Source organism: Melanerpes formicivorus, unplaced genomic scaffold (assembly GCF_026170545.1).
Source record: "Melanerpes formicivorus ecotype bairdi unplaced genomic scaffold, bMelFor1.0.p_v2 SCAF_234, whole genome shotgun sequence".
Classification (NCBI taxonomy): Eukaryota; Metazoa; Chordata; class Aves; order Piciformes; family Picidae; genus Melanerpes; species Melanerpes formicivorus.
In genome coordinates this window covers 80,039-95,257 of record NW_027142586.1, presented here as the reverse complement: position 1 = coordinate 95,257, position 15,219 = coordinate 80,039, and the positions used below count along the sequence as shown (strand labels likewise).

Genomic DNA, 15,219 nt, shown 5'->3' with positions numbered 1-15,219 from the left:
CTGCAGGCTAAGCAACCCCAGCTCCCTCAGCCTCTCCTCACAGGGCTGTGCTCCAGACCCCTCTCCAGCCTTGTTGCCCTACTCTGGACACACTCAAGAGTCTCAATGTCCTTCTCAATGTGAGGAGCCCAGAACTTGACACAGGACTCAAGGTGCAGCCCAACCAGGGCTGAGCACAGGGCAGAATGACTTCCTTGCTCCTGCTGGCCACACTGTTCCTGATCCAAGCCAAAATGCCCTTGGCCTTCTTGGCCACGTGGGCACACTGCTGGCTCATGTTCGGCCTACTATCAACCAGTATCCCCAGGTCCCTTTCTGCCTGGCTGCTCTCAGCCACTCTGACCCTAGCCTGTAGCACTGCATGGGGTTGTTGTGGCCAATGTGCAGAACCTGGCACTTGGATGTGTTCAATCTCCTGCCCTTGGCCTCTGCCCGTCTGTCTAGCCTGGCAAGGTCTCTCTGCAGAGCTCTCCTACCCTCTAACAGCTCAACTCCTGCCCCCAGCTTGGTGCCATCTGCAAACTTACTGATGATGGACTCAATGCCCTCATCCAGATCATCAATAAAGATATTGATCAGACTGGGGCCCAGCACTGATCCCTGGGGGACACCACTAGTGCCTGGCTGCCAGCTGGCTGTGGCACCATTCATCACAACCCTCTGGGCTCAGCCTCCAGCCAGTTCCTAACCCAGCTCAGAGTGCTGCTGCCCAAGCTGGAGCTGACAGCTTGGCCAGGAGTTTGCTGTGGGGGATGGTGTCAAAGGCCTTGCTGGAGTCCAGGCAGACTACATCCATAGCCTGCCCCACATCCACCAAGCAGTCACCTGATCATAGAAGGAGATCAGGTTGGTCAGGCAGGACCTGCCCTTCCTGAATCCATGCTGGCTGGGCCCAATCCCTTGGCCATCCTGCAGGTGTGCAGATGCCTGCCTGGCACTGAGGTCAGGCTGACAGGCCTGGAGTTTGCAGGCTCCTCCATCCAGCCCTTCTTGTGCATGGGCACCACGTTGGCAGCTTCCAGTCATCTGGGACCTCTCCAGTGAGCCAAGACTGGTGGTAAATGATGGAGAGTGGCTTGGCAACTCATCTGCCAGCTCTCTCAGCACCCTAGGATGGATCCCATCTGGTCCCATGGACTTGTAAGGATCCAAGTGGCTCAGCAAGTCCCTAACTACTTCCTCATGGATTGCAGGGGCACTGTACTGCTCCCTGACCCCATCTACCAGTTCAGGAGGCCAGTCATCCTGGAGTCCTCCTGCCTTGCTGTTGAAAATGGAGGCAAAGAAGGTATTTAGTACCTCAGCCTTTTCCTCATCTTCAGTTACAACATTCCCCTCCATGTCTAATAGAGTGGAGGTTCTTCTTGCCCTCTTTTTACCATTAATATAGTTATAAAAATTCTTTTCATTGTCCTCAACAGCATTGTTCAGCTTCAGTTCTAACTGGGCTTTTGCCTCTCTAATTTTTCTCCTACATGATCTAACAACATCCTTAAGCATAAGAGTTGCCTCCCCCCTTTCCAAAGGTGATTCAGCCTCTTTTTTTCCCTAATTCCTTCAAGAGCTGCTTGCTCATCCAGGCCCAGAGCCTCCCCTCGGCTCATCTCGTGGCACATTGGGACAGCTGTTCCTGTGTCTTCAGGAGTTCCTGCTTGAAGTAGGTCCACCTGTCCTGGACCCCTTTGTTCTCGAGGGCTGCCACCCAGGGGACTCTCTGGATTAGCTGCTTAAATAAGCTGAAGTCTGCCCTCTGGAAGTCCAAGGTCAGGGTTCTGCTATTGCTCCTCCTTATTTCCCTGCATAGTGAAAACTCCACTGTCTCATGGGCGCTGCACCCTAGACAGCCTCCTACCATCACATCTCCCACCAGCCCTTCTCTACTTGAGAGCAGCAGGTCAAGCAGGGCTTGACCCCTGGTAGGCTCACTTAACAGCTGCATCAAGAAGCTGTTCTCCCTATGCTCTAAGAACCTTCTGGACTGCCTCCTCTCTGCTGAGTTAAGTTACCAGTGGATGTCTGGCAGGTTAAAGTTGCCCACAAGGACAAGGTGGCCACCAGCACTGTGACTTGTATCAGCAATGGCGTGGCCAGCAGAACCAGGGCAGCAATTACCCCCCTATAGTGGGCACTGGTGAGGACCTTGAGTCCTGGGTTCAGTTTTGGGTTACTCACTCCAAGAAGAACATTGAGGAACAGCAGGAGAAGGAGAAGAAGGAGAAGGAGAAGGAGGAGAAGGAGAAGGAGAAGGAGAAGGAGAAGGAGGAGAAGAAGAAGGAGAAGGACAAGATTAAGAACATGAAAAACAAGAACAAAGAGAAGGTTCTAGAGAGCTTGTGAGAAGTAGGTGAGGGACCTGGGGTTGTTCAGCCTGGAGAAAAGGAGGCTGAGGGAAGACCTCATTGCTTTAGACAACTCCCTGAAAGGAGGCTGGACCAAGGTGGGGGGGTCAAAGTCTTCTCCCAAAGAATAATGACAGGGCAAGAGGCAATGATCTCAAGTTACACCAGGAGAGGTTTGGTTTGGATATGACACCCAGAGGGTTGTCAAGCCCAGGCTGCCCAGGGCAAAGGCGGAGTCCCTCTCCCTGGGGGGGTTTCAAAGCAGTGTAGATGTGGTGCTGAGGGACATGGTCTGGTGGTGAGCTGGCAGTGCTGGGTCAATGGTTGGACTTGATGACCTTGAAGGTCTCTTCCAACCAAACTGATTCTGTGAGGTAGAGGGAGGACATTAACCCATCATTGTCCTGCCTTAACCAAGACCATGGGGCCACCACGCTTGCAAACAGCACCCCTGGGTGCTCCACAGCCAAGCACCAGTACCTGCAGGCACGTCCCGGTGGTAGTGTTCTCCTTGTTGTGTTGCTGGTTCATTGCCTCCCATAGGAGGCTGGCCAGGCTGTTGTGCTTCTGCTTGAAGAAGTAGAGGTCCTGGATCTCCTCAGTGTTCTCCAGAGCAGAGTACCTCAGGCGCAGGATGGAGTCAGGAGTGGCACAGGCCACCAGTTTGCTGGTGGCAGTGGACAGGACCATGTCTCCACCGCACTCATAGACCACAGAGCAGATGTTCTGGGAGCACTCCAGCACGATGGCAGCCGAGGTGTCATCACTGAAGCCAATGAAGACGTCGTGTTCCTTGGGGACCGGAGCGCAGGACTGAGTCACCAACACATCAGGCTTCTCCATATGGACAAACGACCCAGCCCATCTCTCCAGGTCCCTCTTCAGGTCTTGCTGCTGCCAGCTGAGGATGGTGTTCATGTCCAAGCAATGCTTCTCCAGCCTGCTCAGCAGTGGGGTAGGGAACTGGCTGTAGACCACCTTCTTCTCCTCGATGACGATCAACCGGAACTCCTCCTTCACGCGACTCTTGACCCGATGGGTCCCAAGGCCAAGGTCAACATAGTAATTGTCCCCCAGGCTGACAAAGCATTGGTTGAGGGCATCGTAGAGGCTCTCATACAGGTTCTGGATGTTGAGGAGGACAACAGGTCGGCCGATTTCCATGCAGATCTTCACCCGGTTGACAGAGCGGCACACCTGGGAATAATCCTGATCCCGTGGGAAGCCAGAACCAAAGATGATGTCACAGTTGCCGAGATCGATGAGCCTCATCATCTGGATGATCTGGAAGGCAGCGTTGTTGGTGGTCAGCAGCAGCAGGTACCTGGACATGAAGCCTGGCTGCTGTGTCCCCAGGTTCTCCTGCAGCAGACGGATGCAGCTGGTTCTCGCCACGTTGGTGAGACGAATGTCACTGATGCAGCCCTGGAAGATCTCCAGAGGGTCGATGTCTCCTGAACCTCCAAAGTTTCTCTGGATGGCCTTGACCAGAAGCTCCTCTTGGGTGCTGCGTTTCATGTCCCGCATGTAGGACACAACCATTTTGATCAAGCTGTAGAAGTCCCGAAGCCCAAAGAACTCCGTCTTCTGCCTGTCCAGGACGTTGCAGTAGAAGGTGGCCAGGATGGGGAACAAATACTCGATTCTGTGCAGGTGAGGTTGGTCAGTACAGATGCCCTTGGCTGTCTTCACCAGCTCTTCTCTGCTGGGTTCATTCCTGAAGACCAGGAGACCCCGGTTCATTTTGGCAGGGTCCAAGGCCCAGTTGGAGATGCCCACAAAGCCAACTTTCTTGTAAGCCTCTGGCTTCTCATCATCAACACATCCGTCCTCCAGAAGAGGGTGGAGAGTCTTCAAGGGCATGTCAGGCGAGTCTTCAGCCAGACCAATCTCATCCAGAAGGACCACAGACACAAACTCATCCAGGTTCCTGCCCTTCTGGAACTGAGCGCATTGCCGGAAGGTGGAGATGATGCCTTCAGGTTTGGAATAGGGGCTGCACTGGAAGGAGACCAGCTGGACCACTTTGCATCTTTTAAACAAGGGGCTTCTAGCTGATGACATCCCCCCCATGGCATCGACGGCAATGGTTTTGGAGAGAGACTTGGAGCTGCCTGGCTTCCCAACCAGGAAGAGTGGAACCCGGAGGTCCATGCAGACAACCATCATGAAGACGTTCTCCCGCAGAGCGCTGTTGCAGGCAGTGGCCTTCGGGACAGACAAGTTATCAAGGAAGACCTCTTGGCACAACTCAATCTCTTGCTGTAGCCAAGCCGCAGGGACCGGGAAGCATTTGGCCACCTCCTCCAGGTACTGCTGCCGGCTCTCCAGAGACACGTAATAGCAGGTCCCCACGGAGAGGACCAAAGCCCTTTGTGCAGGGTCTAAGGTTGGTTGATTTTCCCCCTCGCTGTGCCTCTTCCGATCCATCTGCTGGAAGAGCAGGTCCCGCAAGCCATAGAACCAGAGCATGATCTTCATGCAGCGGTCGATGTCTCGAAGGCTGGCAACCCTGCACTCGTCCTTCCTCTCTCTCAGGAACTTCTGGGAGGTTGAAATGACACTGGTGAAGACCTCCAAATTTCCAGCCAGGATCTCCTTCCCCACGGCGGACCTCACGATCTCCCTGATGTACAGGTTTTGAGTCTTCTCGTTCAGTTCCCCAAAGTCCCAGACCAGGGGGACCAAGCTGGGGGGGAGGGGTTGCACCCGATAGACCAACTGCCTCAGAGGGATGTACCCCAGCTTCTCTGGGGTGTCTTCACTCCGGACTCTGTAGCCCAAACCAGCTTTCTCCAGTTTCTCAATGGTCTCCTGGCTGTGTCTTTTGTAGGGGTTGCAAGCGGCCACCACTTTCAAGCAGCTGGTGGTGATCTGCTCTCCATTGACGCTGCGGTCACACAGGACTTCCTTGATGGCAAAGATGGCTTCCGAGGTGTTGGCTTCATCAAAGAAGAGCACAGTGTCCACATTGTGCTTTGTCCTGTTGTCATGTGCCAGCTTCATGGCCTGCCTGACCTTCTCCTGGACGGTCTTGGAGGTGGTGCCACCGTGAACACGCACCACTAGCATGTTCTGAACCTCCTTGCCTGCCTTTTGCAGGTTGCACAGGAACTCCACCAGCTTTGTCTTGCCGCAGCCTGTTTCACCCATGATGATGACAGGGATGCCACACTGGAACCGGAGGTAGATGGCCAACATCTTCATGGTGTTGTCCAAAGTCAGCTGGTAGGAAGGATCTGGATCATTCTGGCATTCCACGCCAAAGACCCTGCAGAGGGTCTCCAGCTGCTCCTTTCGAGATAAAGTCTCAAATTTCCTATTGAAAGGAACCTTCTGGAGGACCAAGTTCCTGTACAAACTTGGGCTCACCACATTGGTCTCCAGAACAGCCTGGGAGTAAGCATCAATGGCATCAAAGTTCTGGTTGATGTGGAACCCTAAGAACTCCATGGAATGACCTCCAGCATGGAAGACGATGTAAGGATGAGAATCCTGCTCCCACTTGCGTCTCAGCTGGTACCCGCTCAGGACATTGTCTACCACCCTGCTCTGCTGCCTCGGCACACTCTCGTCAGACATGTTGAGGGAAGGCATGGCAAAGTCCTTGGACATGGCAACCATGAACTTGACGACGAAGGATTTGAAGCCACACAGCTCTTGTAGGACCAGCTCGCTGCAGAAGACTGATTCCTCACACTTCATTAGCTGGAAGTTCAAGAAGTGGCTGAAGTTGCTGAGCTCGGTCCAGGAGGGGTCACTTCTCCCACAGAATTCCATCAAGCACCCCAAGCATTCCTTGTCTGTCCCTTGGACACTTCCAGAGACAAATGTGAAGTGGTCAAGGTCTCCCTTCTCTTTGTATCTTCTCAGGTATTGATAGGACCTTTGGAAGGCTTCACTCTTGAGCTTATTGCAGTCAAAATATTCCTCCCTCAGTTCCTCAGAAGGGACAGAGCTGGGACGTCCCAGCGTGGTGAGAACCCGCAGTGGTGATACACATTCCACAGTGGGAAAAAGATCTAGGAATTTCTCTTCCATTTCAATGGACATCTACAAGCAAGAGGACACAAGTCACCACCAGGACCCCCAGGACCATTCCCCAACCTCCCACATTCACCCACATCTCCAAACTCCCTTCTTTGCCTCTCCTCCTGGTCACAAATGTTTGGTCAGTCTGGGGAGAAAAAAAACGGTGGAAACATCATAATTTCTCCAAGAATATTCTTGAAAGAAGGAATCTCTGTCTTGGCCAACATCCTGTCTTGACTTGGGTGATCTTATTGTCTCAAACACCTTCTCCTGCTCCACTAAATAATTTTGGAGATGGAAGGACCTAATCCAAGTCAATACTCAAGGTATGGTGAGGAACTACAGATGGATGATCAACCACTAATGAATCTGGGGGTTCATTTCCCACCTTGAGTGACCCCAAAGCATGGCTTAGGTGCAAATTTGCCTTCAAGATGTATGTCAGGTGGAAGCTACAGCAAAACTGGGATGACAAAGTTTCCTTTTCCCACCAAAACTCTTGAGTAGAGGCCCCTGAGCTCTTGACAGAGGCATGCTTGACCACCTTGCTTCTACCTAGGTAAGACATTGTCCCACTAGAGAGAGAAGACTCTAAACCCTCCAGTGCTATGGTGGAGACCTCAGAGTGTAGCTGCTTGATTCATGCTCAACCTTGAGGGTTCCTGCAGACCCCATCAAAGTACCTCCTGCTTCTTTGTGCTGCTGACACCACTCCCTCTTGCCAGGTACTCAATCAAGTAGAGGTGAGAAGGTTGACACTTCCAGACGATGCCATCAGGCCTCTGGATGTGCCGCAGGATGCAGAGGTCAACCAGAAGCCGGTAGAGACCCTTTGATACCTGCCAGAGTGGAAGAAAGCAACCCAAAGCCACCCACATGAAAATGGATTCAAGGTCCACCAAACCACACTCATTGCTCTGGTTGGGTTGGACTCGAGGTTCCACCTCCTTCTTGCCCCTACTCTGTGGTCACCTCTGTTCCAGCACCGCTAGTCCACTTGAAGCACTCACCACTGGAGACACGTCAATATGGAAGATGCTGGGCTGAGATTCAGTGGTGGATTCCCTGATGGAGAAGAGCTCCTCCACCAGGAACTGGTAATCGATGTCTGACTCCATCAGCCTAATGGTCTTGTGAAGCGGTAGTGTGCCACCCAACTTGGCATGGACCTTCTTGATGGTGGACTCCACAAAGAGAGACTTCCCTGAGGGAGGGAAAACATGATCATGAGTCTACCCTGAAGCATGAGCCAGCAAGGTGTCCTCATGGCCAAGAAGGCAAATGGTCTCCTGGAGGGCATAAAGAAGAGTGTGGGCAGCAGGTCAGGCCCAGGGAGGTTCTTCTGCCCCTCTGCCCTGCCCTGGTGAGGACACAGCTGGAGGCCTGGGACCAGTTCTGGGCTTCTCAGTTCAAGAGGGACAAGGAGCTGCTGGGGAAGGTCTCTGAAGGTGATGAGGGGACTAGAGCATCTCTCGGGATGCTGGTAGGGATGAGGCTGGAGAGGAGCAGCCTGAGAGGGACCTTCTCAATGCCCAGCAACATCTAAACATTCATGAATGGGGACAGACTCTTCTCAGTGGTGGCCAGGGACAGGACAAAGGGCAACTGGCACAAACTGGAACCCAAGAGGTTCTGTAAGGAGAAACTTCTGGGCTTTGATGAACCCAGAGGTCTCCTTCTCTGGAGAGATTCTAAAACCACCTGGATGTGATCCTGGACCCTGCTGGAGCTGGGTTAGACTGGATGATCTCCAGAGGTCCCTTCCAACCCACCAGGTTGGGATTTAGTAATTCTACACTTGGATGCAACCCAAACCACGGACATCTCTCTCCAAGGTGTCCTACCTTGCCTTCTTGCTCTGAGGTCCTACTCAGAACACTCCTCTCCAAACACTCACCCATCCCTGCTCGCTCTGAGAAGACAAACTTGATGTTCTGCTGATGAGGTTCCTCAAAGGCTTGGGCAACAGGGGCTGTCCCACTTGGCACTTTGAGATGCATCTTCAGGTAGCTTTGGATTTCCAGCTTGTTGTAGCATGGGAAGTTCACCTTGTAGGCATCAAAGGCCGTGTTGACATAGGAGCTGTGGGCTTTGGCATTGCAGAAGATGAGGAACCTGTAGCTGGGGATGCTGGAGGATTGCACCAGGCGGAAGAAGTGGAACTCGAGTCGTTCAGAGACTTTGTAGACCAACTTGTCAGCTCCCAGCAAGCAGAAGATCTTCTGGTCTTGAGAACCTGGGGAAAGAGCTCTCCTGAGGAGCAGCTCCACCTCCTCCTCCTCCGTGTCAGGAGTGCACACCAGGACCTCATCGTAGGATGGGAGAGGAGCCGCCTCTGTGTGCCTGTAGACCGACAACATGCTGGGTAACATCTCCTCCTCCTTACACATGATGAGAAGAGGCTTCCCCTCTTCCAAGCCAACAGGCAAGCTCCTCTCCACATGGGTGCTCTCCAGAGCCACCAGCCGCTTCAAGGTCTCCCCCAAAACATCCACCCCAATGTATTTGTCAGACACCAGGCCAGAGAACTTTTTGCAGTAGGCATCCCAGAGCAGGGTGACCTTATCAGAGATGGATGGCAGGCTCTCAAAGGAGGCAGCCACCTCGTCCTGGGCCAAGGTGCTGAAGAACACCTGGCCAGCACCACTGTGCTCTGTCTTGAACTTCCGCTTCTTCTGCAGGAAGTCTTCTCTGGCCTCCTCGTACAAGGTGCTGAGCTTTTCCACCAGCTCCTGGTTGTCTCCTTGCTCGAAGGCAAACTCCATCAGCATCTGCTGTGTGATGGGTGAGTTGCCCAAGCAGCTCTGCAAGGCTGCCTTGGCCACCACCTCATCGTAGCCTGACTCAGCCAAGCCCTTGATCAGCTGGGGAAAGCGGATGATGTAATCATGCCAGGTGACCAACTCCTCCTCTCCTGCCAACGTCTCCACAGACTCCAGAGGGGTCATCAAGGCATCCTCCAGGGCTTGTCTGACATCTTCTGCTTTGATGTCGTGCTTGATGGAGGAGAGCATGATGAGGACCTGAGGCTCCACGATGCCTTTCTGGACCCTGGCCAGTTGGCTGCATAAATAGAAGAGCTGTTGAGCAGTGAAGAGATTGAGATGATAGTAGTTGTCCCTCTGAGTCTCCAGGTACTTCTTCCACTCTCTCAAGCAGTGCTCCATTGCTTTAGAGAGGCTGCCCAGCTCCTCCAGGAGGGGTTTGGTGCTCTGCACAAGGATTTCAGCAATGCCAAACTCAGTGTAGACCTTCACAGGCTGCTCAGGGTTGCAGTAGATCTCAGCCTTCCAGCCACAGAAGAGGACATTGCCAACACTGAGAAGCTCCAGGTACAACTTCCCAATCGTTTTGACTTTTTCCAGTATCTGTCACAAGCCAAAGACACAAGAGGGAGATGGATCATGTCCTGCAGCATCTTCTCAAGGTCAAACTGTCTCCAGAAAGCTCTGCAGGTGCAGGCTCCTCAGTACAAGAGACATGGACAGGCTGGGGAGGGATGATGGCAAAGCAAATGGAGCTTTATCCAGCTGTGTGGTTGGTGACAGACTCAGGGTCTAGGCTTCTGAAATCATGGACCTGCCTTAGAGAAGAAATTTGATCTACCTTTGAGAAGTTGACAAGAAGCTGGATCTAACCTTGGGAAGTTGTTTGCTGTATAGCAAGATGGATCTGCCTTTAAGAGGGCAAGAAGGTCTTTGCCAAGAAGCTGCCCAGACCTAAAGAGAGGTTTAACCTCACCTGAGGAGGGCAAGGGGCTGGAGTTTTGACCCATGGAGAAGAACCAGGAGCTGCTGGTGGTAGGTTGGGAAACATCCATGAAGTGCCCCAAGGACTTGGGACACAGCGCTCTAAAAGGGTTTGGATTGGAAGGCCACCAGTCCTCAGCAGCCAGGTCAAGAGAGGAAACATTGTGGTTAATGCTTTCTGGAGGATGCCTGATCAAGAGGAACCTCTGGATGAAGCCTCCTGTCTTGGTGTTGAGGCTCACAGGCTCTGAACCTGCCAGAGGACTTCAATGCCACCAATGTCTACTGGAAAAGCAGCACAGCAAGATGGAAGAAGTGCAGAAGACTCCTTGAGAGAGTCCAGGATCCTTTCTTCACCCAGGTGAAGGTCTGGAGGAGAAGCATTTCTGGACCTGTTGCTCACCAACATGGATGGACTAATGAAGGAGGTCAAGATTGGTGCACCCCAGGCTGCAGAGCTCACGGCATGGTGGAACTCACCATCTTGAGGGTCACTGGCCAAGAGAAGAGGAGAGTCAGGAGCTCAGATTTTAGGAGATGGATGGAACCTCCTGGGACACTGCCCTGAGAGGTAAAGGAGCTGGATGGAGCTGGCAGATCTTTGAGGGTAGGGATAAGGTTGAGAAGGCCAAGGCGTGGCTGGGACTGGAGGAATGAAGTCCCTCTGAGTGTAGAAGACCAGGCACAAGATCCCCAGAAGAACCTGAATGGACTGAAGTTGCTGTCTACAACTACCTGAAGGGAGGTTGTAGACAGGTGGGGGTTGGTCTCTTCTCCCAGGCAACCAGCACCAGAACAAAAGGACACAGCCTCAAGCTGTGTAGAGGGAAATTTAGGCTTGGAATTAGAAAGAAGCTCTTCACAGAATGTGGGATGGGCTGCCCAGGGAGGGGATGGGGTCAGCATCCCTGGAGGTGTTTAGGAAAAGCCTGGATGAGGCACTTGGTGCCATGGTCTTGTTGATTAGTTAGGGTTGGGTGATTGGTTGGACTTGATGACCTTGGAGGTCTCTTCCAACCTGGTTGATTCTGTGATTCTTTAAGCCCATGAGACTTGACTCTGCTCAAATGAGGCCCCAGCTGGAGCAATGTGTCCAGTTCTGGGGTCCTCAGAACAAGAACATGAACCATGGTGGCCTCCAGCATCCTGGCTTGGATCAGCAATAGTGTGGCCAGCAGGACTAGGGCAGGAACTGTCCCCCTGTAGTGGGCACTGGTGAGGCCACACCTTGAGTCTTGGGTTCAGTTTTGGACTCCTCACTCCAAGAAGGATATTGAGAGGCTGGAGCAGGTCCAGAGATGGAAAACGAAGCTGGGGAAGGGTCTGGAGAACTTCTGAGGAGCATCTGAAGGACCTGGGGTTGTTCAGCCTGGAAGAAAGGAGGCTGAGAGGAGACCTTCTAGTGTTTTACAACACTCTGAAAGGAGGGTGGGCAGAGGTGGGGATCAAAGTCTTCTCCAAAACAATGGGAAAAGAGGAAACAACCTCAAGATGCTCCAGAGGAGGTTTAGGATGGACATGAGGAGAATGTCCTCACCTAAAGTATGTCCACGCATGGCCTGGGCTGCCCAGGGCAGTGGTGGAATCCCATCCTTTTGGTGCTGAGGGACATGTTTTGGTGGTGACCTGGCAGTGGGGGCCAACAGTTGGTCTTGATGGTGAGTGCACCCTCAGCAAGTTTGCTGATGACACCAAGCTGTGTGGTGCAGCAGACATGCTGGAGGGAAGATAAGCCATCCAGAGGGACCTGGACAGGCTGGAGAGGTGGGCACAAGCCAGCCTCATGGGGTTCAACAAGACCAAGGGCAGGGTCCTGCAGCTGGGTCGAGGCAATCCCAGGCACAAATCCAGGCTGGGCAGGGACTGGCTGGAAAGCAGCCCTGAGGAGAGAGCCTTGGGGGTGCTGGGGGAGAAGCAGCTCACCAGGAGCTCTCAGTCTGCACTTGCAGCCCAGAAAGCAAATTAGATCCTGGGCTGCATCAAGACAAGTGTGGCCAGCAGGGCAAGGGAGGTGATTCTCCCCCTCTGCTCAGCTCTGGGGAGACCCCACCTGGAGTACTGACTCCAGTTCTGGAGCCCCTATTACAAGAGGGATCTGGAGGTGCTGCAAGGTGTCCAGAGAAGGGCCAGGAGGATGAGCAGAGGGCTGGAGCACCTCTCCTATGAGGACAGACTGAAGGAGTTGGGGCTGTTCAGTCTGGAGAAGAGAAGGCTCCCAGGTGACCTCATTGTGGCCTTCCAGGATCTGAAGGGGGTTGCAGGAAGGCTGGGGAGGGACTGCTCAGGATCTCAGGCAGTGATAGGACTGGGGGGAATGGAATGAAGCTGGAGGTGGGGAGATTGAGGCTGGCGGTGATGAGGAAGTTCTTCCCCATGAGAGTGGTGAAGCCCTGGAATGGGTTGTCCAGGGAGGTGGTTGGGGCCCTGTCCCTGGAGGTGTTTAAGCCCAGGCTGGACGAGGCTCTGGCCAGCCTGATCTAGTGTGGGGTGTCCCTGCCCATGGCAGGGGGGGTTGGCACTAGATGATCCTTGTGGTCCCTTCCAACCCTGACTGATACTATGATACTATGATAATATGAGCTGAAAGGTCTCTTCCAACCAAAACCATTCCATGATTCTAAGACAGACATGGACCTGTTTGAGCACGTCCAGAGGAGAGACACAAAAATGATCAGAGATTGAACCCCCTTTGCTCTGAGGCCAGGATGAGGCAGTTGGAGAAGAGAAGGCTCCAGGGAGACCTTCTGGTGACCTCTCAGTGCTTGAAGTGGCCAAGCAGAGGACTGAGAATGACCTTCAACCAAGTTGTGTAGGGACAGGACAAGGGACAATGGGAAGAGGGGGCACTGAGATCAGACACAAGGAGGAAACAGTTCATGGGGAGGTGGTGAGACCCTGGTCCAGGTTGTCCTGGATGCTGGGAGATGCCCCATCCTGGGACCATGGCAGGTCAGGTTGATTGGGGATGCTCTGGTTGTAGATGTCCCTGCTCACTGCAGGGGGGTTGGACTGGATGAGCTTTAAGATTGTCTCCAACCCAAACCATTCTATGATTCCTCATAGAGGTCAAAGGTCTTGGATGGGCCACTGGGCACCACAGCTGAGGAATAATATCCAAGGAAGCAAATCCCACTCCTTGGGAAGTGGACATAATCCAGGAGCAACACTACTGCTCATGGAAGATCAAAGCTGCAGGTCATGGATGAGCCTTCTGGAAATCATCCCATCCCATCCCATCCCATCCCATCCCATCCCATCCCAAGCCCAACAGCCGCCGTTCTCCCAGGGGATGTTGGTGCTGCACCATGCTCTACCTCCAGGAACCGGTTGGCCTCTGCTCTGCCCTCCTCGACCTTGGTAGCAATCAACATGAGCTTGTTCTGCAGCTCTGTGAGCTGAGACAATTTGTACATCCTCAGCCTGTGCTCAGCTGGAGACATGCAGTCCTCACTGCCACCCCGCAGCTGCAAGGAGACACAGTCCTCAAGCGCAGCCTGGAAAGGAGAGCAGACAACCACCATCAGCACATGGACCCTCTGGGTTGATTAGAGCTGGACACCTCTGTGGCTTCCTTTGGGGGAAGGAGAAGCCCATTTGCAGCTGAAGATGGCCCAAGTACAACGGGAAGTTGGTGGCACCAGCTGCAAAGTCAACTGGAGATCTTCTGGCCACCTGCCAAGCTCATCAGGAGCTGATGTCAAGACAGATCTCTTCTCCTAGTAGCATTGAAACCCCAAGTGGACAAGAAACAAGGTCTTGGAGAACATCTACCTTGAACTTTGGAGGTGCTGAGATGGTGAACACTCCCTTTCCATTGATGCTTCTGGCTTGAGAGATGGAGGAATGTTCCACAGAGCCATGGACTTCATGGACTGCCTGGATCCACTCCCGGTTGTCACAGGAGTCTTTCTGCAGAAGGAGGACCCAAGAGAAACCCAGTGACCAGCTGGAAGGATGCTGAGCACATTCACCCACCCCAAATCTGATTTGTCACCAAAGATCTCCATAAAGTTCATTCTTGGAGCAGGGCTTGGAGGATTTGACCCCAAAACCGCTCACGGTTGTCACAAGAACCTTCTGCAGAAGGATCTGAAGGAAACCCAGTGACCAGCTGGGAAGACACTGAGCACCACTCCCTCAACCAAGGGTGCTGCAGGTGGGGTTGCTATGGTCCTGAGGAGACCCAGCCCCACAGCTGGACCTAGCTAACACCCCAGAGCATTGTCTCCTGGTGAACCTCTTCACCTATGCTCTGGTTTTGCTGGACATAAGGTCTCCAGTGACCTCCTGGAGCACAACCACAAGAGAGTCTGTTCTGTCCAGTTCTGAACCAGGTTCTGGAGTCTTCCATCCTTGGAGGTGCTCAAAACCCAGGTGGACCATGAGCTTCCTGCCCCACTTGAACTCATTTTAAGCAGGAGAGGACCTCCAGATGTCCCTTCCAACCTTAACTGATCTGTAGATTCTAGAAGCCATTTCCTCCTATCCTGGACACCCCCTGCATCTCATCCAGTTGCCACAAAGTTGTGTAAGATCATTTGAGATGTTCTACCAAGCTTCCACTTCAAAGAGAACCTTTGCCCAAGTCCTGTGTCACATCTGCCATGACCACCTGGATGTCCTGAGGACACCTTCCTCAGTGGTGTCAGGCACCTGGACCTGAGCAGCTCCACCTCACAGCAGACGCTGTTGCTGTGTGCAGTGGAGGACATCTTTGGCAATGACAGGAAGGACCCTTGGCCAGTTTGCTGAGGAAGAACAGCTGGAGGGGGGAGTGGGTGATGCACCACAAGGTTGTGCTGCCCTTCAGCAAGATCTGGCCATAGGCTGGAGGAATCTCATGAAGTTCCCCTGGGCCAAGTGGAGGGTCCTGCACCTACTCCTGCACCTGGGGAGGAACAAACTCATGGACCAGTAGAGGTGACTTGCTAGAAAGCAGCTCCATGGAGAGGGACCTGGGAGTGCTGGTGCATAGCAAAGTGGCTGTGAAGACCAATCATATCCTGAGGGGCATTAAGAAGAGTGTGGGCAAGTCCAAGGAGGTTCCCCTGCCCCTGTGCCCTGCCCTGGTGAGGACACAGCTGGAGAACGGGGACCAG

At 53.3% G+C, this 15,219-nt stretch overlaps 1 protein-coding gene across 1 annotated transcript in view; it reads right to left on the bottom strand.

Moving 5' to 3' along the window:
• LOC137458239 (E3 ubiquitin-protein ligase rnf213-alpha-like) overlaps nt 1–15,219 on the bottom strand; it is a 70,640-nt gene that overhangs the window by 38,143 nt on the left and 17,278 nt on the right. The window contains exons 23-28 of the mRNA XM_068169876.1: nt 13,892–14,029; nt 13,435–13,614; nt 8,269–9,739; nt 7,382–7,575; nt 7,055–7,210; nt 2,820–6,392 (exon numbers count right to left, since the gene is read on the bottom strand). Of these exons, the coding sequence (XP_068025977.1) occupies nt 2,820–6,392; nt 7,055–7,210; nt 7,382–7,575; nt 8,269–9,739; nt 13,435–13,614; nt 13,892–14,029 (5,712 nt within the window). The remainder of the gene's footprint in view (nt 1–2,819; nt 6,393–7,054; nt 7,211–7,381; nt 7,576–8,268; nt 9,740–13,434; nt 13,615–13,891; nt 14,030–15,219) is intronic.